This window comes from Coffea arabica, chromosome 2e (assembly GCF_036785885.1).
Source record: "Coffea arabica cultivar ET-39 chromosome 2e, Coffea Arabica ET-39 HiFi, whole genome shotgun sequence".
In the NCBI taxonomy this organism is placed as follows: Eukaryota; Viridiplantae; Streptophyta; class Magnoliopsida; order Gentianales; family Rubiaceae; genus Coffea; species Coffea arabica.
Genome location: NC_092313.1, coordinates 16,795,333 through 16,817,308, shown reverse-complemented (window position 1 = coordinate 16,817,308; position 21,976 = coordinate 16,795,333). Strand labels below are relative to the sequence as shown.

General features: G+C 35.8%; 5 protein-coding genes across 7 annotated transcripts; 3 read left to right on the top strand and 2 right to left on the bottom strand.

Annotated features, from left to right (window-relative positions):
* Nucleotides 1-1,041: 1,041 nt before the first annotated feature.
* LOC113731325 (probable 1-acyl-sn-glycerol-3-phosphate acyltransferase 5) lies at nucleotides 1,042-6,082 on the top strand. Its single transcript, XM_027256524.2, has 4 exons — nucleotides 1,042-1,717; nucleotides 2,831-3,663; nucleotides 4,009-4,139; nucleotides 5,486-6,082. Exons 2-4 carry the CDS (start codon nucleotides 3,092-3,094, stop codon nucleotides 5,893-5,895), a joined length of 1,113 nt encoding a protein of 370 aa, XP_027112325.2. The 5' UTR covers nucleotides 1,042-1,717; nucleotides 2,831-3,091; the 3' UTR covers nucleotides 5,896-6,082.
* A 2,555-nt stretch (nucleotides 6,083-8,637) lies between these two features.
* LOC140036766 (UPF0496 protein At4g34320-like) lies at nucleotides 8,638-11,019 on the bottom strand. Of its 3 annotated transcripts, none has more exons than XM_072079378.1 (2): nucleotides 10,710-11,019; nucleotides 8,638-10,002 (listed from the first exon to the last, which is right to left on the bottom strand). In XM_072079378.1, the coding sequence occupies exon 2, from the start codon at nucleotides 9,983-9,985 to the stop codon at nucleotides 8,873-8,875; it is 1,113 nt and encodes a 370-aa protein (XP_071935479.1). In that variant the 5' UTR covers nucleotides 9,986-10,002; nucleotides 10,710-11,019; the 3' UTR covers nucleotides 8,638-8,872. The 3 variants fall into 3 exon arrangements, with proteins under 3 accessions (XP_071935479.1, XP_071935477.1, XP_071935478.1); XM_072079376.1 differs by lacking the exon at nucleotides 10,710-11,019 and adding an exon at nucleotides 10,283-10,700; XM_072079377.1 differs by lacking the exon at nucleotides 10,710-11,019 and adding an exon at nucleotides 10,633-10,649.
* A 4,125-nt stretch (nucleotides 11,020-15,144) lies between these two features.
* Nucleotides 15,145-16,647, top strand: LOC140036132 (uncharacterized). Its single transcript, XM_072077420.1, has 2 exons — nucleotides 15,145-15,167; nucleotides 16,107-16,647. The coding sequence occupies exons 1-2, from the start codon at nucleotides 15,145-15,147 to the stop codon at nucleotides 16,645-16,647; spliced, it is 564 nt and encodes a 187-aa protein (XP_071933521.1).
* Nucleotides 16,648-18,109: 1,462 nt separating this feature from the next.
* On the top strand, nucleotides 18,110-18,439 carry LOC140036131 (putative lipid-transfer protein DIR1). Its single transcript, XM_072077419.1, has one exon. It carries the CDS (start codon nucleotides 18,110-18,112, stop codon nucleotides 18,437-18,439), a length of 330 nt encoding a protein of 109 aa, XP_071933520.1.
* Nucleotides 18,440-18,853: 414 nt separating this feature from the next.
* On the bottom strand, nucleotides 18,854-21,345 carry LOC140004559 (adenylate isopentenyltransferase 5, chloroplastic-like). Its single transcript, XM_072081401.1, has 4 exons — nucleotides 21,280-21,345; nucleotides 20,678-20,786; nucleotides 19,807-20,279; nucleotides 18,854-19,419 (listed from the first exon to the last, which is right to left on the bottom strand). Exons 2-4 carry the CDS (start codon nucleotides 20,728-20,730, stop codon nucleotides 19,058-19,060), a joined length of 888 nt encoding a protein of 295 aa, XP_071937502.1. The 5' UTR covers nucleotides 20,731-20,786; nucleotides 21,280-21,345; the 3' UTR covers nucleotides 18,854-19,057.
* Between the last annotated feature and the right edge of the window lie 631 nt (nucleotides 21,346-21,976).

Sequence of the window (21,976 nt, the reverse complement as noted above, 5' to 3'; positions counted from 1 at the left end):
TTTCTTTTCTATTGCTTTTTAAATTTTTTTTTACTATTTTTAAATTTATCTCATGTCACTATTTTGTTTTACTTTCCCAATAATTTTTTGTGCTTATTATAATATTGTATTTTTTTACTTATAATTTCATTCTTACTTTATTTATTACACTCTTATAAAATTCAAGACAAATTACATAATGTAAAAAACTGATATATGCCTGCCAAAATGAAAAAAATGTATATTACTATAATAATTTAACTATTTAAAAAAGATATTAGCATCTTAGAATTTTAAATTACATAATATTTAAAAGTATATCCTAGAAAAATAAAGTAAATAATATATTTATTTATTTTTTTAATTGTACAGTTGATTAATCAATATGTATTACTATTGTTACTAAAAATTAATTTATTCTAAACTATAGACATATAGATTTAATGATATATGAATTTGTCTTTAGCAAAGACTTTATGATTATTATAAGTAAAAAAGATAGAAATAAATAAAGAATAAATTTAAGAAGATTAAAATTAATATATCAATAATAATAATAATAATCATAATAATAATAAAGAGAAGAAAATAGTTGATCACATGAGAGAAAATAGAAAAATTTTAAAATATAAAGGAAAGGGACAAGTAGAAAAAGGAAAAAAGGAGAAAAAAATAAAATAATAACTAATATAAAAGGGACACTTTTGTCATAAATCATAAAATAAGGGACAAAGTGCCCATTTATTAAGTCGAGAGGGTAAAGTGCAATTGAGGGTAATGCTCAAGGCGGTTTAATGCTTTTAACCCACATTAATTATTCACAGAAGAATGTGGTATGAGAGTGTTTGGATAGGAGTTTGTTTGAGATATTATTTAGAATAATTATGTAGTAATTTTTATGATGTGATGTGACGTATATAAGATAAAAATACTATTATTGAGAAGATAAAAAGATAGGTTAAAGAAATGAGTTTATAATATAAACAAATAATGCCTATCCACACACACCCATTTCTTCATTCCCTCCTGGAGGAAAATTTTGGATCTTGACAGAATTCGGTTGATTGAAATCTCTTTTTTCTGGTAAAAAAAAAAAGTTTAGATGAATACAATTCTGTTTAATATCACTGATTAGGATATGCCTCAAGAACTTTATAAAGTTGTTACAAATCATTCACGGTGCTACACTCACATTAGCAGGTCAAATCAGGGTTCTGGAATCATAGATTTATAAGAGATTTTATTTACAAATCGTCCATCAAAACAACCTTCGCATTCAAATTATTTTGTCAAAAAGTGATTCACTTTGCCAACTCAATCAACTTGGGTTGGCGTTGGTTGATTGAAGTCAGTATCCGTCCAACGGCCACCAACGTTACAACAGCAGTCCACGACTGGTCTTTTGTCGCTACTCAATGTTCTAATGGTCAGCATGTATTGGCGAGGGCGTTCAGTGTAAGTCTTGATAACTTGCAAGTCCCTAGCTGTGAGTTTAGAAGCATACCCCTGCCACAGCGGCCCGCTACTTCAGTTCTACAAGAGCTTAGTCCAACACTCCTCCGTACTCCTCACAAGTCGCAAGAACTCGTCATCTTCAAACCGTTGAGACTCCTCCAAGAAGCTCTGGCAAAAGTTGCATTCCAATCCCAACCAAAGCAGATGGACTGTTTTCGATCGTTAAATGCCCCATCCCGGATATCATCAAGTCGAAAGTCCTCCATTTAGGATAAGAATTAAGGTAAACTTCTTCTTTCCCTTGTTTATCCAAGATGTGCTCCGGTCTATAGCGCTGTTGTTGTGATTTTACTGATTCGAGATCAGTAGCTCAAGACGAAAAAAACGTATGTTTGGTAGTACTCAATTTAGTTAACTCTGTAATTTGAGTTGTAATCATCCGGGCTTTTTCAGCTGTAGGTTACTATTATTGGTTAATGAGGCTTGGGCTGACTGTTCATAAAATGCAATCGGATTGGATATTAATCTGGAAAGTGATAATCTTGTTTAATTTTGAGATTATTGGTCAGAATAACCCTATACTGATCAAGAATATGTTATCTTGTATTCTTCGAGGACAAACACTGGTGTCAGAGAAAAGTTGTTGGTTTTAGTTTTATGGGCCCCGATTGATAATTGACCAAGCAACTAATAATTGAGTAATTAGCTTTTTAACTTTGGTTGAACTAGTATTTCCTGTTGCAAAACTAGGTTCAATATTAAAATTTACTCTGTAATTTGTGGTACTGGCTTTTCTTTCTGGCAACTGATAATTGACTCGTCAGCTGATTTAACTTTGGTACTACTAGTATTTCCTGATGTAAAGTTGGTGCAATATTATTTATTCTGTAATTTGTGGAACTTATTTTCACGTTGTATATTTGTATTCTGCACCCGTGAGTGCCTGTGATTGATTCCTTAAAATCTTATTCCTAGTCTAACTGGAGAAAATAAAACCAGAGAAAACAAGCTTTCATACCAAATCTATCTGATAATCTTCAACCTCATTCACCTTGATGAACTTTCTGTTGATTATGCTCTAAAGGAAAAGACAAGTGGTAGTAATTACAATATCCAACAAACCTATGCTTCATCTTATTTCTAATGAATGGACAAATGGATTATTAATTAGCTCGTCCAAGAGTTATTTGTGAAGTATCACATATATCTTCATGCTTTATCTTTCTAGCATGTTAATGTACCTTTGATCTCCCAAGTCTACAACCAATGTTAGATATAACCTGTATGTAGGCTTTCTTCAGTTTAATAGCAACTTTTCCATACAGAAGTTCTTGGTTGTTGCTTGGTTATGTTGAAAAGGATGTTCCGCGATTGATCTTCCAATTTTGTTATGCAGATCGAATATATCACCTGCCATTTCGCCAGTCATGCCGTTGTGATTTTTCTTAGAGTCCTGAACTAAGCATTTGTGTGGTGCTGGATTTTCTGATCTTGGAAAGCTGAAGCTTTTGTTTGATGACACATCACAACTAACTTTATGACGGTGAACTTATTGATGCTAATTCTTTCTGGGTTGTGTTGCTCTTTGGGACATCTTTTTCAGAATTTTTTTTTGATTAAGGAATCCAATTGTTTGGTGGATATTTGAACTTATTAGATGGAAGTGTGTACATCGGTTAATTCAAGAAATGGACCAAGGCACCGTCCTTTAACTCCATGGAAAGCGTTTAGAGGTGTTTTGTGTTTGGTTGTGTTAGTTTTGACAGCATTTATGCTGTTGGTGTTTTGTGGTTTTTGGACAGCTGTTGTCTTAAGATTTTTCAGCTTACATTACAGCAGGACAGCAACATCATTCTTTCTGGGAAGCTGGATTGCTTTGTGGCCTTTTCTGTTTGAAAAAATAAACAAGACTAAAGTGGTGTTCTCAGGGGACTGTGTTGCAGCAAGGGAACGTGCCTTGCTTATTGCGAACCATCGGACCGAGGTTGATTGGATGTACTTGTGGGACCTTGCACTGCGAAAGGGATGTCATGGTTACATTAAATACGTTCTTAAGAGCAGTTTGATGAAATTGCCTGTATTTGGTTGGATATTTCATGTCGTGGAGTTCATTCCAGTGGAGAGAAGATGGGAGGCTGATGAAGCAGTTATGTATAAGATGCTTTCAACTTTCAAAGATCCTCAAGATCCACTCTGGCTTGCTGTTTTTCCTGAAGGCACAGATTTCACGTACTATTGCCTCTTCCTTGTAAAATTGATGACCAGACATTGTTTTATTTTCATTTTTACTCCCTAAAGAAATGATTTGTAGTGTAATTGTCAGCATAATCATGTTTTCAACAATGATTTGGTTTTCCCCTGAAGCCCATAGCTTTGTGCATAATGACTTGAAGATGAAAGCAGCACTCAAAAAAGCTTTTGCGCCCGTATATTTTTAAGTACATATTCTGCTTCAAGAAATTATTCCCAGCAGTATCAAAATTTATTATCATTTAATTATTCGTGACCAAAAATGGCCCTTCCATATGACTGATCCTTTCTGATGGTTTTTTTTCTTTAATTAATTTAATGCAGAGAAGAGAAGTGCCAACGCAGTCAAAAGTATGCTGCCGAAAAAGGATTTCCGATCCTAAAGAATGTGCTGCTTCCAAAATCCAAGGGCTTTTTTGCCTCGTTAGAGTCTTTGAGGGGCTCGATGGATGCAGGTTATTTCTCTGTCCTTTCTGTGCGGCTTTCCTTGGATCAGCATTAATTTGATTCAAAGTTTCATCCTTTAATCTCAAGACTTGAAACTTTTTTTGGCATGATGGTGCATCAAACACGGTTGGTTAGTTTAACCTCCTACATGGCTGGTGTAAGAAATACATTTGGAAACCGTGCATGTTTACATAGCACTCTGACCCATGTTGTTAAAGATTTGATGATGTAATCCTTTCATCCTTTGATGGTTCACATTTGGGTACAATTGCAGTTGCTGTGTCTGAAAATAGTTAAAGGAGATTTCCAGGGATTTTTTTTTTGAATTATTTTCTGTCTCGGAAAATGGGAAGTTTCTTTCCTGATGCAGTGATGCCATCATTGTCATTTGTACCTCTCAATAGTACTCTCAGAGATTAAAATGCATTTCTCCTTTCCCCAGCCTGCCTACCATTTTCTTCTTCTTACATTCTTAATCTTAGGCTATCATCCCCACCACGCCCCCCCCCCCTCCTTCCTTCCCAATACCCAATTTACTGATAGAATTCTGGGAAACAAAATGGTAGCCTCTCTATGGTCATTCCTGTTTGTCCCTTCCAAAGGGAGAAATGTCTACAGAGAGTCCCGCAACTGTTAGGTATGAAAAACTAAGGGTCATTACTCTTAGCAGTTTAACAAATATCATGAATCAAACTTGAGACATAATCATTTTGTGCAAAGAGAAGTCATAACTCTTGCTACGTTATATTGGATGCTGACTGAATTAAATCTCTTGCTATCTTGCCAAAGTTGTACCCTGTTGTCTTCGTTTCTAAGAGCCATAAAAGATGCCAAATTCCCGTACTTATGTTAAGCAACAAGATGTGTAAATTGGAAGATGAGTAAGGAGTTTTGTTATGTCCAGAAGTTTTAGTTGGTTCTCAGTTCCTTTTGTTATTTGCCTTCTCAACATGCTCTGCAGTCTCACAACGAGCTCTCTGTTTTCATCTGTTCATTGCACTTTGTTGCTTGATCAGCATAAATAACTTGTGACTGGATTGAGCTAGTTTCTTAGTGTGATTCCTAACAAAACAGCTAAAGTATTACCTGGTCAATTTTGCAAAACATGATGAAGTTGCTACTACAACTTCCGATCTAATTATCAGAATTATGACCGAGGACAATGTACCTGAACTCTTGAAACTGTAAATAAGTGTGCTGTTTTTCCCCTACAGTTGTTAAGAGTAAATAATACACCAAATGAAGTCCTTATCATCTTGCGCTTTGTAGTTTTTTTATGTGGTTTCTTTTGTCCTGCTGTTATTTTCCATATTCTTGATGCTTGACTTGCCGCAGTATGCTAATATGATGGCAGTTTATGACATAACAATTGGTTATAAACAACGTTGTCCAACTTTCTTGGACAATGCTTTTGGTGTCGACCCTGCTGAGGTTCACATTCATGTACGCCGTGTTGATGTTAATGACATCCCGATATCTGAAGAGCAGGTAACTTCGTGGTTGATGGAAACATTCAGCCTCAAGGATCAGCTGCTCTCGGATTTTCATTCAAAAGGTCATTTTCCACGTGAAGGGATAGAAGGCGACCTTTCTATGGTGAAGTGTCTGGTGAACTGTACATTCGTAATTGTCTTGACAGGTGTCTGTACATTCTTAACCTTCTTCTCTTCTATCTGGTTCAAAATGTACGTTTCCTTAGCCTGTGCATATCTGGCATCAGCAACTTACTTTAATATCAGGCCTAGGCCTATTGTGGCTTTGTAAATTCTCTCTTATACCATCTGTATATTTGAGAAACTTCAAGATTTGGTTAGGCCATTATGATATTATGAGCAGAAGAGTTGAGGGGTGTTACCCTCTCCGAAATACATTCATGTAATATGGGGTTCAGCCTCCACCCAACAGACAGATGAATAAATCAATACAAACTCTACATGGGAGATTCTTGGTATGCTTTTTTGGTTAAAATCTTCTTCTAGCGATAATGGTGCTAATTAGCACAACTCTTCTTTTTTTTTTGGTTGCCCGCCCGGTATCCGAAGCTTTGCCCCGACTAATCCGGACCCGACCCGCGTCGCGCACTTGACTATGGTGGGTGAGTCTCCCAACAGGAGTGTCTGCGTACACTAGGACTCGAACACGAGACCTGCTTAAGCGAATCCGAGCCGCTTACCACTCGGACCAACCCCTGTTGGTATTAACACAACTCTTCACTAAGGGAGGATAGGTGCCTTTTTTTTTTTGGTGAAATTGCATGCAGACGGACTAACCTCGTTATATTGAAACTGAAACAGAGGGTGGAAAACTTTGGGGTGTTTAAGTAAAATTGTTAAATTCTGCCGAGAAATTATCTGAAATTTTCATGTGATGGGCGGGCCACAGGCCCTCCTTACGACTGCCTCCCCCCCCCCCCCCCCAAAAAAAACAAAAAAAGAAACACAAAAAAAAAAATCCCCAAGAAAGTTTAGCGTTGTGAAATTCTTAAATTGGATAACTTGGTATCAAGAAAATAAAACTTGGCTAGATTAGTTTATAAAAGTAATTAAATTAGATATCCATGAGATCCGTAAAATTCTCTAAGGGATAATTTTGAATTTTGTCTTTTTTTTTCCCTCCATTCTCCTTTACTAATATCTAACAATTAAGTAATTAGAGCACTAGTAAACTATTAGTAACTAATTAACGAAAATAATTGTTGAAAATTTCTTTAATAATGAACGATGACTTGTATTTACAAAATAACATCAATTGATATACCTAATGGAGGAAGGAGGGAAAAGGAAGGCAAAATTTTAAAATTTTTCTATTCAAAATTATAAGAATCATAGCAAACATCATGTTAAAACTTAAAAGAGATGACTAGTCTGTTTTGCTAAATCTTGTGATCATTAGTGTAGTCTTATTACTTATTTTTGTTGTCTAATTTATTAAATATGAACTTTTTGAGTGGTGAAATGTGCGTATTAATTGTTTCTAACTTTTAATTATTTTTATTTTTTACTAATACAATTTAAATACATGCATAAGGGATATTTATGGAATCAAAATTTCATCTCTCTCCTTAAAATGCTTTTTAATGTTAATTTTTCTAATTGGACTAATTTTGTTATCAAAACCTTAATTGTTTTTAACTTTTAATTATTTTTATTTTTTACTAATACAATTTAAATACATGCATAAGGAGTATTTATGGAATCAAAATTTCATCTCTCTCCTTAAAATACTTTTTAATGTTACTTTTTCTAATTGGACTAATTTTGTTATCAAAACCTTAATTTCAGGGAGGTTTGTGAAATTGTCCTCGGGGGATGTTTCTGAAATTATCCCTTCCTCTAATGAATACAGGTGAGGAGGAGTTCAGCCAGTGGGAACCAACCTAATAGCCGATGCTCAGGAATTTTGCAAGGAAAGATGGCAACAAAAATCAGGCGTTTGAGAGTGGTGTCACAACTTTTCATCCCTCCCCTGCCAAACTGTTATAATTCATCAACACTCTTGGTTGATGACAACAGTCTTTAGGTGATTATGTCACAATATTTTACCCAGAATGAAAAGATTAGTGGGATTTTCACAAAACGAGCAACATTTCACTCGATGACAGGAGCAGATCCTATGTTGCTGTATCAGTTTCATTCTTTGAGGGCACATTCCTGCATTTGCAATTTTGCAGTATTATTATCTGACTTTTACTCAGGATCATGCGCGTACAGTCACTAGCCAGGAGACTCAAGGGGTGTTGACAGTGTTGTGTTGGGTTGCACCCTAAATGACAGATTATCAAACCACATATTGAAGTTGGCGTTGTTGCCCAAACTGAGACTGAAAGATTGAACCACGGACGCGGAAAGAAGCACGACCTAGTCCTCTACTTCTAACTTCAGCCAAGACTAGAGGTAGATTATATATACATTATCTCATGACGTTGTCTTTAACTAACCTGGGTGTAGACAGGAGACAACACCAGTTGCATCCGAGAAGAATACCCCTCCCCAGCCCCCAAACCAAACAGAGCAAAGACAAAAGGCTCTGGAAGAAGCCTAGCAATAGTAGTCCAATTGCTAGGAACCTTGTTTGATGCTGAATTAGTCGTTTTCAGACGACTACGCCTCTTGTTTAACCCAAAGAAAACAACCACTTAGAAGAACAAAGAAGCTGTGGTGGCATATTTTTTACGAATAAACCGCAACATGAACCCCAGGTTATATGAAGATCAACGGCTTAGATCAATCAAAGTTTTGGTCGACCTTGCAATCAGCTGATTGAGATCGACCGAAAAATGGTGTGATTGCCACAGCAGAAACGTCCATTATGATGCTTTTAACTTCTTGATGTTGATTAGAATCTAAGATGCCTAAAAGTCAGTGCGTCCGTAGCAGCGATAGAATTTGAAAGCCTTTCTATTCCTAATTTCAAAAGTAACGACGTCCTTGGCCTAAACTCATTACATATAAAAAGAAAGATGAGGCCAAAGCAGAAACATCAAATTCTCGAGGAAAAACACAATAATGAGCCTTGTGGAACCGTAATTACATAAAGAATCAACAAACTTCTATCAGATTAACATGATAATGAATGAATCACTAGCCCTTATCAGCATTGCGGAGGAGGAAAGTTTGAATTTAAAGACAGAGGCTAGATAATACATAATAATAAGATTGACAATCATCAGCGTGTCAGCGAAAGGTTGAACCGCATTGGGAACATAGCAGTAGCAATGAAGATGGGCACTCACTTCTTTCACTCAATGGTTGGGATTCTTGATGATCCTCTGGAGAACAACAGTCCTGGCCCTGCGAATATCCCGGCTGCAAACATCAGCTTGCACCCCTAAATCCTCGACATTCTTCATAAACACATCCAGCTTCTTCCTGATCTCTTCTATGCCAAGCTTCACAGCATCTTCACTAATAGCAAAATCAACATTTGCCAGGAGTGACTCGATATCGATTTCCAACCTGTCAATCAGCACTCGGATGTTGTCCAGATCCTTGATGGTGACATAAGTGCCCACATGGATTGAGCTCATGATCTCCTTCTGTCCTTTGACAGCATTTTCATAGCTCTGCAGAAGAGAATCAATCCACTTCCCCATTGATCCCAGTGGGATGGAAGTAGCAGCGGCAAGAGCGGCCGCAACAGGAGGAGCAGCCATAGCAGCAGCCACGACTGAACATATAAGAACAGCAGCAAATGTGGCAACAAAGATAATGCTCGACAATTTTCTCCAAGCATGGATGTACTTGAGCTTTTTATCAAGCTTACTCTTCCGCATTTGCAGCTTCTCAAGCATCAGAATTTGCTGCCTATACACAGACTGGAAAATTTCGAAAAATTCCTCAGTGAAAGGATCACCGGCAGCCTTGAAGTTCTTCAACTCATCCAAAGTCCTATTGTACCTTTTCCCTTCAACTCCATCCTCCTCTTCAAATTGCTGTAGAGCAACCATAATAAGCAACTGGCTGTCCCTGGCTCTTTTTAGGCACTTTTCTAAAGCAGCACAGAAGTCCAGAGTTTTGAGACTGTTCTCGAAGTACTCCTCCACAAGCTCAAACAATTCTTGATTCTTCCAGATATCCTGCTTGCACTCCAAGATAACCTTAACAACCTCCTGGTTCATGTCCAGAAGGCATCCAGTGACTTCCTTTAAAGAATCAAATGAGACGGCCCTAACTTCTACGCCAGCAGCAAGAGTACTGATAACATGGTTTGTTCTAGCATGGAGACTTGTGTCAAAGGACTGCAAATCCTCATCCATCTTACAAGCGGCTTCATATGAATTAAGCTCAGTCGTGAATTGAATGTTGCTAATTGCAGATGAACTTTCACCAGGCTTCTTACTCATATGACTTCCCATGGCCTCCAAATTCAGATCTAAGCAAAAACAAGGAAACCAACTTAAAATTCTTCCCTTAATTCCTTGTTCAAAAAATCCCTTCAATTTGATTGTTAAAAGCTACGCAAACAGAAAGTTTAAATCTTTGCTTCAATCTTCAGCACCCAAATTCTAAGAAGCTTTGATATATGGGATTGAAGATTAAGTAAATCATTGGCAGCCCAGATGCAACAACCTCCACGAAAATCAGCAAGCAGTCGTGAAAATGCAAGAGGGGGGAAGGGTGAGGAAGAAACTTTACTAATGAGGGATTCTTACTTGATAGAAACTGTTGAAGAAACAGCAAATTGGGTACTGAATATACACGAAAGATCGAGACTTTTTAGTTGTTTCGAGGTTGAAGACGACTAAGTCTATAGGTTACGGCAAAAGCAGATAGTCGAGGGAAAACAATAAATGTTGATTGGATAATTATCTGATACGATTGGGGGGATACTGGGGATGTTTTGAAACTTATACTACTAAAGAGGAAAGTGATACGTGAAAAGGAAGGTGAGATAGAGATAGAGTAAAGGCCAGGGGCTGATGAGAAATGAAGAAGCTTAAAGAGAATTAAAACCGTTTAGGACCAAGAGAAATGTAGTGGCTGAAGAGGGATTACTCATTACTTGAGATTATAAAGAATAGCTTGCACGCATGAGTTAATTCAGGATTGCAGATGGAAAACGCGGGAAGCAATGTCTACCTCCACCGCTTCTTCTCTTATGCCTCCACAATTCTTCTATCTGTTCCCCTAAATCTAGAAACAGATTTACAGGAAAAAGGTGATCAAACTACAGTTGTAACGCGCAAAAAGGGTCACTAGAATAACAATAATGATAAAGACCTCAAAACTTCAGCTCAAAGAAAGAAAGAAAATGGTGGTGATGGTATGGTAGTCAAGGGGAAAAGTTTCATCAAAGATAGAGAAGACTCTTATAATTAATGTACAACAAAACACACCACTATTCCTACGCCATGTACCTAGGACCGGGATAAAACAAGCTGAGGCAAAAAGGGTTTATCACGGATTTTAGGAAATCTACAATGTAAAAACTGCCAAGTCTTTTGTGTGCAATTATATTATCCTTTAGCATTCTTGGCCCGAAAGTAAGTGGAATTACCCATTCCGTTTCTTATTAGATTGCTTTTAATCATCTAAATCAATAAAAAGGTATATCAAGGTGGTCTTGAGGACCCCTTCATTAAGTACACTTACCAATCTAGGCTTGCCACATCAACAAAATTTCACTTAATCTTAATTTATTAATTCCTGCCAACTTTCGCTTCCTTGCACCGCCATAACTTTAGAAGTGGTTATTACAACCACTTCTTGTCTCCCCCCCCCCTCTTAAACTTCATCTATATGGACCAAATAAGCTCAAATAAAGCAAAGAAAGGTTCTTTAAGCCATATTTGCAGATTCTTCTCCACAGGTCAACTAACAAGACCACAGAAACCATGATATGATTCAACAAGACTCTGACAAAAAAAAACTTTAGAAATTTGATTCATAGGACATGAGAATGTAGAATATACTTTATTCAAGGAGTATAGAGCCATAAATAATGCTAAATCCAAATCCAAAATCTACCACAGTGTTTAATTCTAGTTTTACTGGAGAGAACTAGTTGTAGTTTTGTAGTAAGAAAAAAGAAACCAAGGTTCTCTTGTTTGATTGTTGTTCCTTTTAGAGATTACCATTGCCACGTTTGAGTTCTTTGCAGGTATGTACAATTACAGCTATGACGAAATGATAGATATAGAGAGGGAAAAAAAAATAAGGAAACCAAGAAGATGATGTCGCTAATGAAAAAGAGAGGCATGCTAGCACTGGGAGTTGCCCGGAATTAACAGGATGGAGATTGAATAAAATTTTGCTAAATATGGCAGGTCTAGATTGGCGGGTGTACTCAAGAGGTAATCAGGATCATCCTGATATGCTACCTTTTACTCTTTTAGGAAATCTACAATGGAAGAGCTGCCAAGTCTTTTGTATGCAATTACTAGTATATATTATTGATTATTCTTTACTATTCTTGGCCATAAAGTAAGTGGAATTACCCATTCTGTTTCTTATTAGAGTGCATTTAATCATCTAAATCAAGAAACTCGACATGGAAAAACTTTTCTGTGTATTCGTTTTGTAGTTGCCAAAGGGTAAAGTATACAATATGCAAATGAAGTTGGAAAGTGAATTTTGTCATAACCTGGGCAAAGTCATTATTCATTTCTTTTGTATTTTTTTTTTAATGTAGAACAAGAATATGTAAAGTGTTATGTGAGCACTTTTTTTAATAAAAAGTACAAAGAACTAACTGTAGTGTAATTGTAGTAGTTTCGGCATAGAGTAACCAATGTAAAATAATTAGTTTGAATATATATATACGAGTTGGGTAGTTGTTAAAATGTGACTTATATATAAGAGGAAGAGGGGCTGAATGATAAAATAAATACAAAATTGTAAATACGTTGTACCTTAAGGGAGTCATATGTTTGTTCGAAATTAAAAAAAAAAAAAAGAAGAACAAGTCAAGAGTTCCTCTATGATTTAAGAAATGTTCTATAATTAAAAAGAAAAAAATGCATATTTTGTGAAATGAAGTACATTTTTTTGTGAAAATTTCTTGAATTGTATAGTAAAACATGAAGATTTGGTACTTTTGACAACATTACAAAAGAACATGTAAATCGAGGAATTGAACTAGCAGCAACAATTTGATCGGCCATAAACTAATTAGTTGCAGCAAAAAAGATATAATTAATAGATACAAAAGAAATTTCAAATATTATTTTGTTTATATCATAAACACATTTTTTCAAGTATCACACACACACACACATGTATATATATATATATAGAGAGAGAGAGAGAGAGAGCAATGTTCAATTCCAATTTTGGTAGGCTACTAACTTGGCCATTTCTATATTCTATCAAGTAGATATTTTATCTTCACACCAAGTGGCAAATTATATTGTAAGAAAAAAGTGGGTCAGTTTATTATATCTTTGTGGATTTTACTCCATTTTTTTTGGCTTACAATTAATTATAGTCCTTTTCACAATTCCTTATTTATAGTCAACTTAATCCAATCTATTAATGACCTGCCATATGTAAGTTTGTATTAATTGTACATTTTTTATTTTTATGTCAATCAAATCATATCTCTACTTTTAATCATTCTCAATCACGTTTTCTATTCCTGTTATTAGCTTGATCTCTTATTATCATCACTAAAATTTAGACAAAGTATGCTGTAATACTGCTTACATGAATAATTTTTTCCTTTGGTAAGTCACTAAGTTGGCTATTTCATTAAAAATAATTTTGATATTTCGGTTTTTTACCAACTAGAAGCTCTTTTCGTCATGCAAAAAAATAAAAAAAAAATAGCGTTGCTTGTGTTCTTAGTGGATTTTTTTTTATAAATGTGTAGTAGCAAAAGTTGAGGCCATATGTTGCTTATTTCCCACTTTACCCTTGGTAGACACATTCAACGAAACAGATTTTTTAGTGTCTTCCTATGTGCAAGAAGATATCACACTCAAAGGGTAAACAGGGTAATCAAAGAATATTTTTTTGTTATATTGCATAAGTGACAAACATTTTTAGACAATTCAAAAAAAAAAAAAAAAGAAACATGAGACTATCAACGGAATGGAGATAGCACATCATATCACAAGAAAATATTAATAATTGATCTAAATAATATTTTAAACAATACTCTATGTTTATGTGATTTTGGGTGAGGAGCTAGGGGTGTTTGGAATGGAGATATTGATAGAATAGCTGGTGACAAGGGCTGAAATAGCGGAACAAAATGAATGGAAATAAATACATTTTATTTGCACAAATTTATTTATTTAAAATAGCCGTTTGGATTTATTTGGATAGTTTATTATTTATACAAACTTATTTACTTACATCATAAATATATTTTTTAATCATATTTTTATCTCCATGTAATATATCAAAAAGCAAATTATCTGGATAGTCATTAAACTTTTAGAATCGTCGAATTTTAACCATTGAACTATTGAAAATATGATTTTGCCCATCGAACTATTTAAAGTTTAGATTTTTGATCATTCTGTTAAATTTAATCATTAAACATAACAGATTTAAGTACTTGCACGATTCACGAGACAAAAAAAGGAAATAATTAACGATTAAATTGAATAGAATGATTCGAAATTTAAACTTTAGATAATTTAGTAGCCAAAATTAATCTTTTAATAGTTCAATGATCAAAACTTAACTATTTCAAAAGTTTAGTAACCATCCGAATAATTTACTTTATATCAAAAAGTACTTTAGTATTTTTTTAAAAAAAATTATTTCAAATAATCCCCTATCCAAACACACCATTTTAGAGGAGGAAGCAAAGGCAGATCCGGCAAGAAGTGGTTATCTTTGTAGGACGCGTGCTTGGAGTTGGGCCAGCTCGCTTTCCAGAAAATGAGCGGGAGAGGGTGTTTCTTTCTCCCAGGTGACACGTCACATGGTAATGCGTGGCACCGCCACACTGGTTGCCGCCTGTAGATCGTTCCAAGATGATTCCACGCTACGTCAATTGATTCTTCTCGTCACGGGCTTCGTGACGCTCGTATTCTGTCATTCACAAGCCCCCCTCTTTTTTTTTTTTTTTTATAATAAATTCTATATACATTGACAACATATATATTATCAATATTAGATTCATGAAATATATATAAAAATTAAATTTAAAATTTAAAATTTATTTATTTATCATTTATCTAACACTGACAGCGTATAAACTGTTAATATAAGAAAGATTAATCACATTTTTTTTTTCATTGGAAGTTCTCTCAAATTGAATTGAGCTTCTCCATTTGGACTTGAACATAGTAGGTCATATTGGATGGATATGGGCAGGCCTTGTCATCCAGCATGGGTTACGCATCCTACTAGGTCATGGAAGTCATGGGCCATGGGTTCAAATGTCATATGTTGAAAAGCACCGTCTAATCTGCATGATTTTGCATGGGGTTTAGTTTAATATTTGCTTTCGCCGTGAAACTACGCTAAATTCACCCTGCATTCAAGCTCCCAAAGCATCCTCGCATCAGCTCCAAAATCAGCTTTTAAAACAATTCAATAATAAATCATCCATGAAGATATGCTGTTAGCAAAAAATGTCGTGTATGTGTGTGTGTGTGTGTTTTTTTTTGTTATTGCCTTGGTAAATTGAAAGGGAAAAAGTAAAAACATTATTATATCTAATACCTGTATACATGCATCACCAATTTTTTTCGTCTCCTTTTGACAGGAAATGAATGGGATCTAAAAAACGAAGTGAGAGAGAGTGGAGGTTTGAAGCCAATATTTCTGATTTTTGAAACTTCAAGAGCACCACAATTCTGATAAGCCACTAGTTGTTAATAATATTTTATTATTTTAAGAAGTATTCATGTTTATTATATACTGATAATTTCCTCACATAGTGATATACTATCTATTACCAGTAGTGTTTAAAGCTGCTGCGCTAACTCATGTGACTTACCTAATACCACTAAATTATCTTAATCATTGCAATCAAAAATATTAATACAGCTCCATAAACCTTTGCTACTCTGCTGTACCTGTTCCCAAACATGGGTGGATTTGCAATAATTCGAAATACAACATTATATGCTATAATAATTTTCTTTAGACTGGCACTCTATACATTAATAATATTAAATGCATGATAATTAATTTGAATTTGAATTTGAAATTCAAACTTTACATATATTCAACCGTGATAACGTATACACTATCACGATGTATAAAATTAAGGAAAATTTGTTAAATTGGTTCCTAATATTTTCACAAAAAACTTTTTAAGTCCCTGACACTTAAAATCAGTCAGAATAGTTTCTAACATATAAATTATGAGCCAGTTTGGTGCTAATGCTCGTATTTGCTCTTTTTTCAGGGTAAAAATAGCACACCTGCATAATTTCAAGGGCAAAATTGGAAACATTCGTTAATCCATAATTTTGCATCCCTCAAACTCTTCCACCGCTTCTTCAATTGGTTCTCAACCTATCGCTACTTCATAATTTCTTCTTCTTGTTTATTCTTGAATTCCTACTGCAGTTTCCATTCTTCTTTTTGCTTAAATCCCGAGACATTGGGATTTGTCCCCGAAGCAGCAAGAGAAGGGGGTCAGCAAATTGTTAAAGCTGATACAACCAAGCTCCCAAAACTCTACAGAGCAGCAATGGAAGGATATTGGAAAGAAGCTAGTTGCCAATTTCGTTCCAATCAAAATGCAAAGACAGCAAAAATCTCCAACCTCCGCATGACAGCCCTTCATGTAGCAGCTAGCTGTGGCCGATCGAAGTTTGTGCAGAAGCTTGTGAAGGAGTTCGCTAAGGAGCAGCTTGAAGCCGCAGACCAACTTGGCCGAACTGCTCTTCATCACGCGGCCTTAGCTGCAGATGTGGATGCTGCCAAAGCAATGGTGACTAAAAATCCAATTTTGCCTTACCTTGGGGATGCGAACAATCATACTCCCCTCTTCTATTCTACTAAATGGCTAAAACCATCAAAAAAAAGAAAGAGAATGATGGAAAATTATGAATTAACGAATGTTTTCGATTTTGCCCTTGAAATTATGCCGGCGTGCTATTTTTAGCTGGAAAAAAGAGCAAATACGAGCATTAGGACGAAATTGGCTCATAATTTATATTTTAGGAACTATTCTGGCTGATTTTAAATGTTAGGGACTAAAAAAGTTTTTTGTGAAAATGTTAGGGACCAATTTAGCAAATTTTCCTAAAATTAATTCAAACAATGTAGCAATTATCACTTTGTCAGAAGTGTTTGCGAGCATAGAATAGAACTAATTAGCAACTGAACTAAGATAATAATAGTTGTTTAATGTTGCGATGCAGTGTACACCACGGGCTTCGGTCTTAATCAGTGTTTTGAGATTCACCTAATTCCGAAGACCCGCAGAAAGCTTCAAGAAAGTTACAAGTCCACATGACACTACTGACAGAGAGAAAGTGCAAACCGGCACAGCCCTCTTCAATAAAATTTACTAGTAAAATTTATCAAACGAAGGAATTAAGCGATTCAAGATGTAAAAGTTAATCCTGTTTAGAAGCGGCTAATTAAAATAGTCCACCCCATCATACAAAGCAAGCCCGTGAGGTTTTGGTGTACAAATTGGTGCATAAAGCCGACAGATGTGGCACTTAGTCACGAGACATCCACTAGAAATTAAGTAAATCTTAGTACGTTGGTTGTTCAATGACTTCCTAATTAACAACTCTTGCAGTTTGTCATATGATCATTCAAAAGTAGGTTTTTTTTTTCAGTCGTTTTTGATAAATACACGTCAAAGCGAAAAGGTAGGTTATGCATAGTCATATATATATGATGGGAAATTATACAAAGACGTTGCAATTAAACAAAAAAAACAACATGCATGAAATTGGAGAAAAGGGTGGCAGAGTTTGACTAGCCAGTAGAGCTGCTACATTTTTAAAGGATGGGATAATTTGAAGAGTGAATGGCAGTCACTGAACTATTAAATTTGGCACGGATCAATTATCAAACTTTTTTATGGCCACAAAAATCACTAAATTGAAAAAAGGGGTTGACGAAGGTTATTTTATCAAATTTTACCGGTAAAACAATCGAATGGCTATTTTACCAAAAAGATTGTTAAATTTCAATGATTTATCGATTGTTTACCGATAGAATTTGACAAAATAATCTCCATGACCCATTTTTTGCCAGTTTAGCGACTCTTCTCATTACAAACTTGTGTCATATTTAATAGTTTTGTGACTTTTTTAATCATTCACTCTAATTTGAATTATACTATTCGCATTTCTTTCACCATTTCCAATACCAAAAAAAAAAAAAAAAAAGCCCGCGCACACTCACACTCACATGCATAATCACGGGAGGTACGACTCACAATTAGTTATTACCACCTCCTCTCTGCATGTCTTACATTTCCACTACTATAAATACAAGCTCCAGTCGATATCCCTGAAACCACAATATCATCAACACTATATCCACAGGTTAACTACACAAGCATAGCTAGTTAGTTGAACACCGACAGGATATATCGGTTATCAATGGAGGGAGCAGCGAGTAATACTGGCAAGCTTGCCGTGGTGACTGCTTTGGTGGTGGTTGCAGCCGCCATTGGGGCCAATGCTGTCCCTGTAGTACACCCCAGTGATATTTGTGGGATAAGCATTGACGATCTGATGTCCTGCAAACCAGCTGTGGCGGCTGCAGCTGTTAAGGTCCCGCAACAGGGTCGTTGTTGCACGGCTCTCAAGCTTGCCGACTTGACTTGCCTTTGCTCATTTTCCAGCTACATGCCTATGTTTGGAATTGATCCCGACCACGCCATGGAACTCCCTGTCAAATGCCATATTATCGACTCCTTCCATTGTTAATTGGATCCTGCACCACCACGCTCTGATCTTGATCGATCTTTCTCTACGTGCATGGCTCACATTTTCCATTTGCTAGTGACTGGTTTTCTTTTCCAGTGTCGTCTCTGCTTGATTTGGTGATTTAGTTAGTCTGGTTTGTTTGCTTTGTGCTCTCTTTCGTGTTCACCAGATGTTGTATTCTTACTTGTTTAGGGCATATTTAATATGAGTTGGAGCTGAATTTGAGAATTGAGATAACTGGTTTATGTGGGAACATGATTTACAGGGTGAGTTAAGCCTTTTAATTTCTTGTGTTTCTGACCCCAAAAAAAAAAAAAAGAATACGACTGGTATTATCAATTATGGCTATGAAGAAGACTATCAAGGTTATAATATTTTCCAATACACGATTAGATTTAATCCAACCATGTAAAATCTCGCTTCTACGCAAACTTAAATTTCCTACACACCATAGCCAAGGAAAACCATCCATAAAATTTTTGCTATATATATATATATATATATATATATATATATATATAGATGTAAGCCAGCTAATTTGCAACTTCCAAGACATTTTCATCTCGGTTGGGACATGATGTTCATTTTTTTTTCTTTTGGGGGAAGGGCTTCCTGCTGCTATGCATTGAGAAATGGACTGAGTATCTCCATGCATGGGTCGAGGACGCACATATTCCATGCATTATCAGCTTCTTCTCCGCTTGTTTTCTCGAACACAACTGTAGCATCGATGCGGCTTATGGGCCATCTAAGCTCGTTCTTTAGCCTCTGAATCTTCTCCACCTGACGGCAAGCTAATTTGCAAGTGTTGCTCTTAATTTCTTCAATAGCTGAAGCCAGCAACGTCTCCTTGCTTGTTTCGTCCATTTTTGCCTCCGCCCGAAAGTACTCGTCCATTTCAGGGACTCCAATTGCCCGTCGAATGCCTCTGCCATAATCTGCCTCCGGATCAAATATTTCTCCAACTTCTTCAACTAGGCCTGCTTATAGTGATGCAAGCATTAATCTCTAGTATTAGATTGATTTCAACCTTTATTTGAGCCGTATAAATCAAGAAAAAGGACCCAACTCACTAACAGTCGTGGCGAATTCGTGATGTAATTTCAATTTCGGTCAGAAAATAATCCGATGTGAAAAATTGTTTGATTATTTTACGCATCCTTTTATCACAATAAAGCACATCTAATCTACTTTATCCGACCAATAATATACTATTTTTTTTTTTGAGATAAGACAAATGTAGACCTAATCTATATCAAACTCAATACTATACAAGCATGGATGTTACATACACACATATATATATACATATACACACACACACCAAAGGGGCAAATTAGAGAGAGAGAGAGAGAGAGGGAATAGACCTGCATCCACCATCTGATCAACTCTTTTGGAGACATAGGAAAAAAGAACGGGTAGGGAAACATCAATCCAAATGAAGCAACAAGCGAATCTTGATTTGAACTTGTAAAGAGGGTCCTCCACAAGTGCTTCGAGAAACGAATTGGATCCACCAACAATGATTGGGAATCGACCAGAGTCCAGAATCCTGTCTATGGCCGAGAGTGCCTCGTAACAGAAGTCACGAGTAGTGAAGTCGGAATCAGGCTCCACTTCTCCCAGCAAATGGTGCGGCACCCCTTCTCTCTCCTTCTCGGTAACCTTGTTGGTCACAATGTCAAGTCCCTTGTACACTTGTATTTTGTCCGAGTTTATAATCTCAGCAGGAATTTGGGTTGCCAGGTCGATTGACAGACGGGATTTTCCAGTTCCTGTGGCTCCCATGATGAAGATCACCTTGTTCTTGTTGAAGATACCGCCAAAGCAACCCATGCAGCTGCCCAACCATTAAGTTCCAACCACAATTAAACTTTTTTGGAACAGGGAAAGAAAAAGAAGAAGAAGAAGAAGAACGATTATTTAACTGTAAAATGTTTCCCATTGCTCGGTAATATGAAAAGAAACAGGCCCTAATCTGCAACGGCAAACATCAGTACAGATTCTACAGAATAGAAAAGAAAAGAAGAAGAGTAAATTTTCTGTGTCATGGACAAATTCAAAAAAGCAAACGAGATTATGCAGGAATTAGAGAGGAAGATGTTAGTTTCCTTTTGATGGTCTTTTGGAGGGGTTATGTATGACTGAATCCTTTTCATCAGGTGCAACAGATTTACTGATTAAGCTGTCTTGGGGATATGGGTAGCAGTGAAAAAAAAAATAAAGAAAGAAATTTACCATGGAATACTACGGCTGGGTTTATATTTACACGTTACTGCTGAAGACCCCATTTTTGCAGCATTCTATAGCTTAAATCTGTTCGAACTTGCAGTCAGGTACCCATGCTCTGGAAAAAAGCTCATTTTCAAAAGAGTATTTGCGGATTTAAGAAGAACTATAGCTACCATAGCTGTTAGCAGGTGGGATGAACAAATTGCTCCTACTCTTTGTTTTTCAGTTCATGACAGACAATCCACCGTTGCAAATTTCTCTTCTACAAAAATTAATCCACCAACAATATAATAATATAAGCCATAATTTTGATCATGACTGGACCATGAAATTTTTTGTATGGATAGAGGACCAGGTGGCAGGGATTCGTTGTGTGATTGCTCATGTGTAGGTTAGATTCCATACCAACTTTTCAAGGTTCGTTAGATCTTTTGGGAAAAAAAAGAAAAAGAAAAAGAAAAAAAAATGTGCTCTCTAAATATAAAAACAAATTTTTTCTGATTTCATGTTTGGCCAGAAAATGCTGAACAAAAAAAAAAAAAAAATGCTATGCCATAAAGAAAAAAGACGTACAAATGGGATTTTAAAGGGGAAACTTGTCAACCTACCTGGTCTAAGGAGAACTTTTTGAGTTGGTGGAGAAAGTGGTGGTAAGTGTTGGATATTGGAAGAACTGACCAACAGTGCTGGAGGAGGCACCCGACTCAGGCATATATATATAGTGCGTGAGGATCCTAGTACTTATCTCTGTTTCATCCTCTCCATGGATCGGTTCAACTAATCAATTAATAACTTGCCATGAATAATAAAGACGGTATCCACCATATGACCAATTTTTTTAATCACTTGCCATGTATATATAAACTATAATAAAGACGGTATTCACCAATGTGAACGCTTTTATAATGTCATCATACCAAATAATTAATGCTTAGCATTTCATTCTCATCAGCACTCCCTCATGAATATAGAGTAAGAATATTCTTACACTAAATCTAAGCAAAAGTTCAATAATCAATGAGTCGACCGTATTCTTCGACCAACTCGCTATTTTCTCGAATACTATTTTAAGGAGTCTGGACTCACTTAAATGTCAAATCTAAATTCTTACTCAAACGACCATAGCTAGTAAAATGTTGTATGCTACAACAATATGATTAGAAAAAAACTTTCGAATTTCATATATATTTAAAAAAAAAAGAGTTAATTTGTACCTTTTGACTAACTATATAAAATACGAATTTTTTTTGATGTATTGTACTACACGAATAATATTTAAATTTATTCGCATAATTTAATATTTGT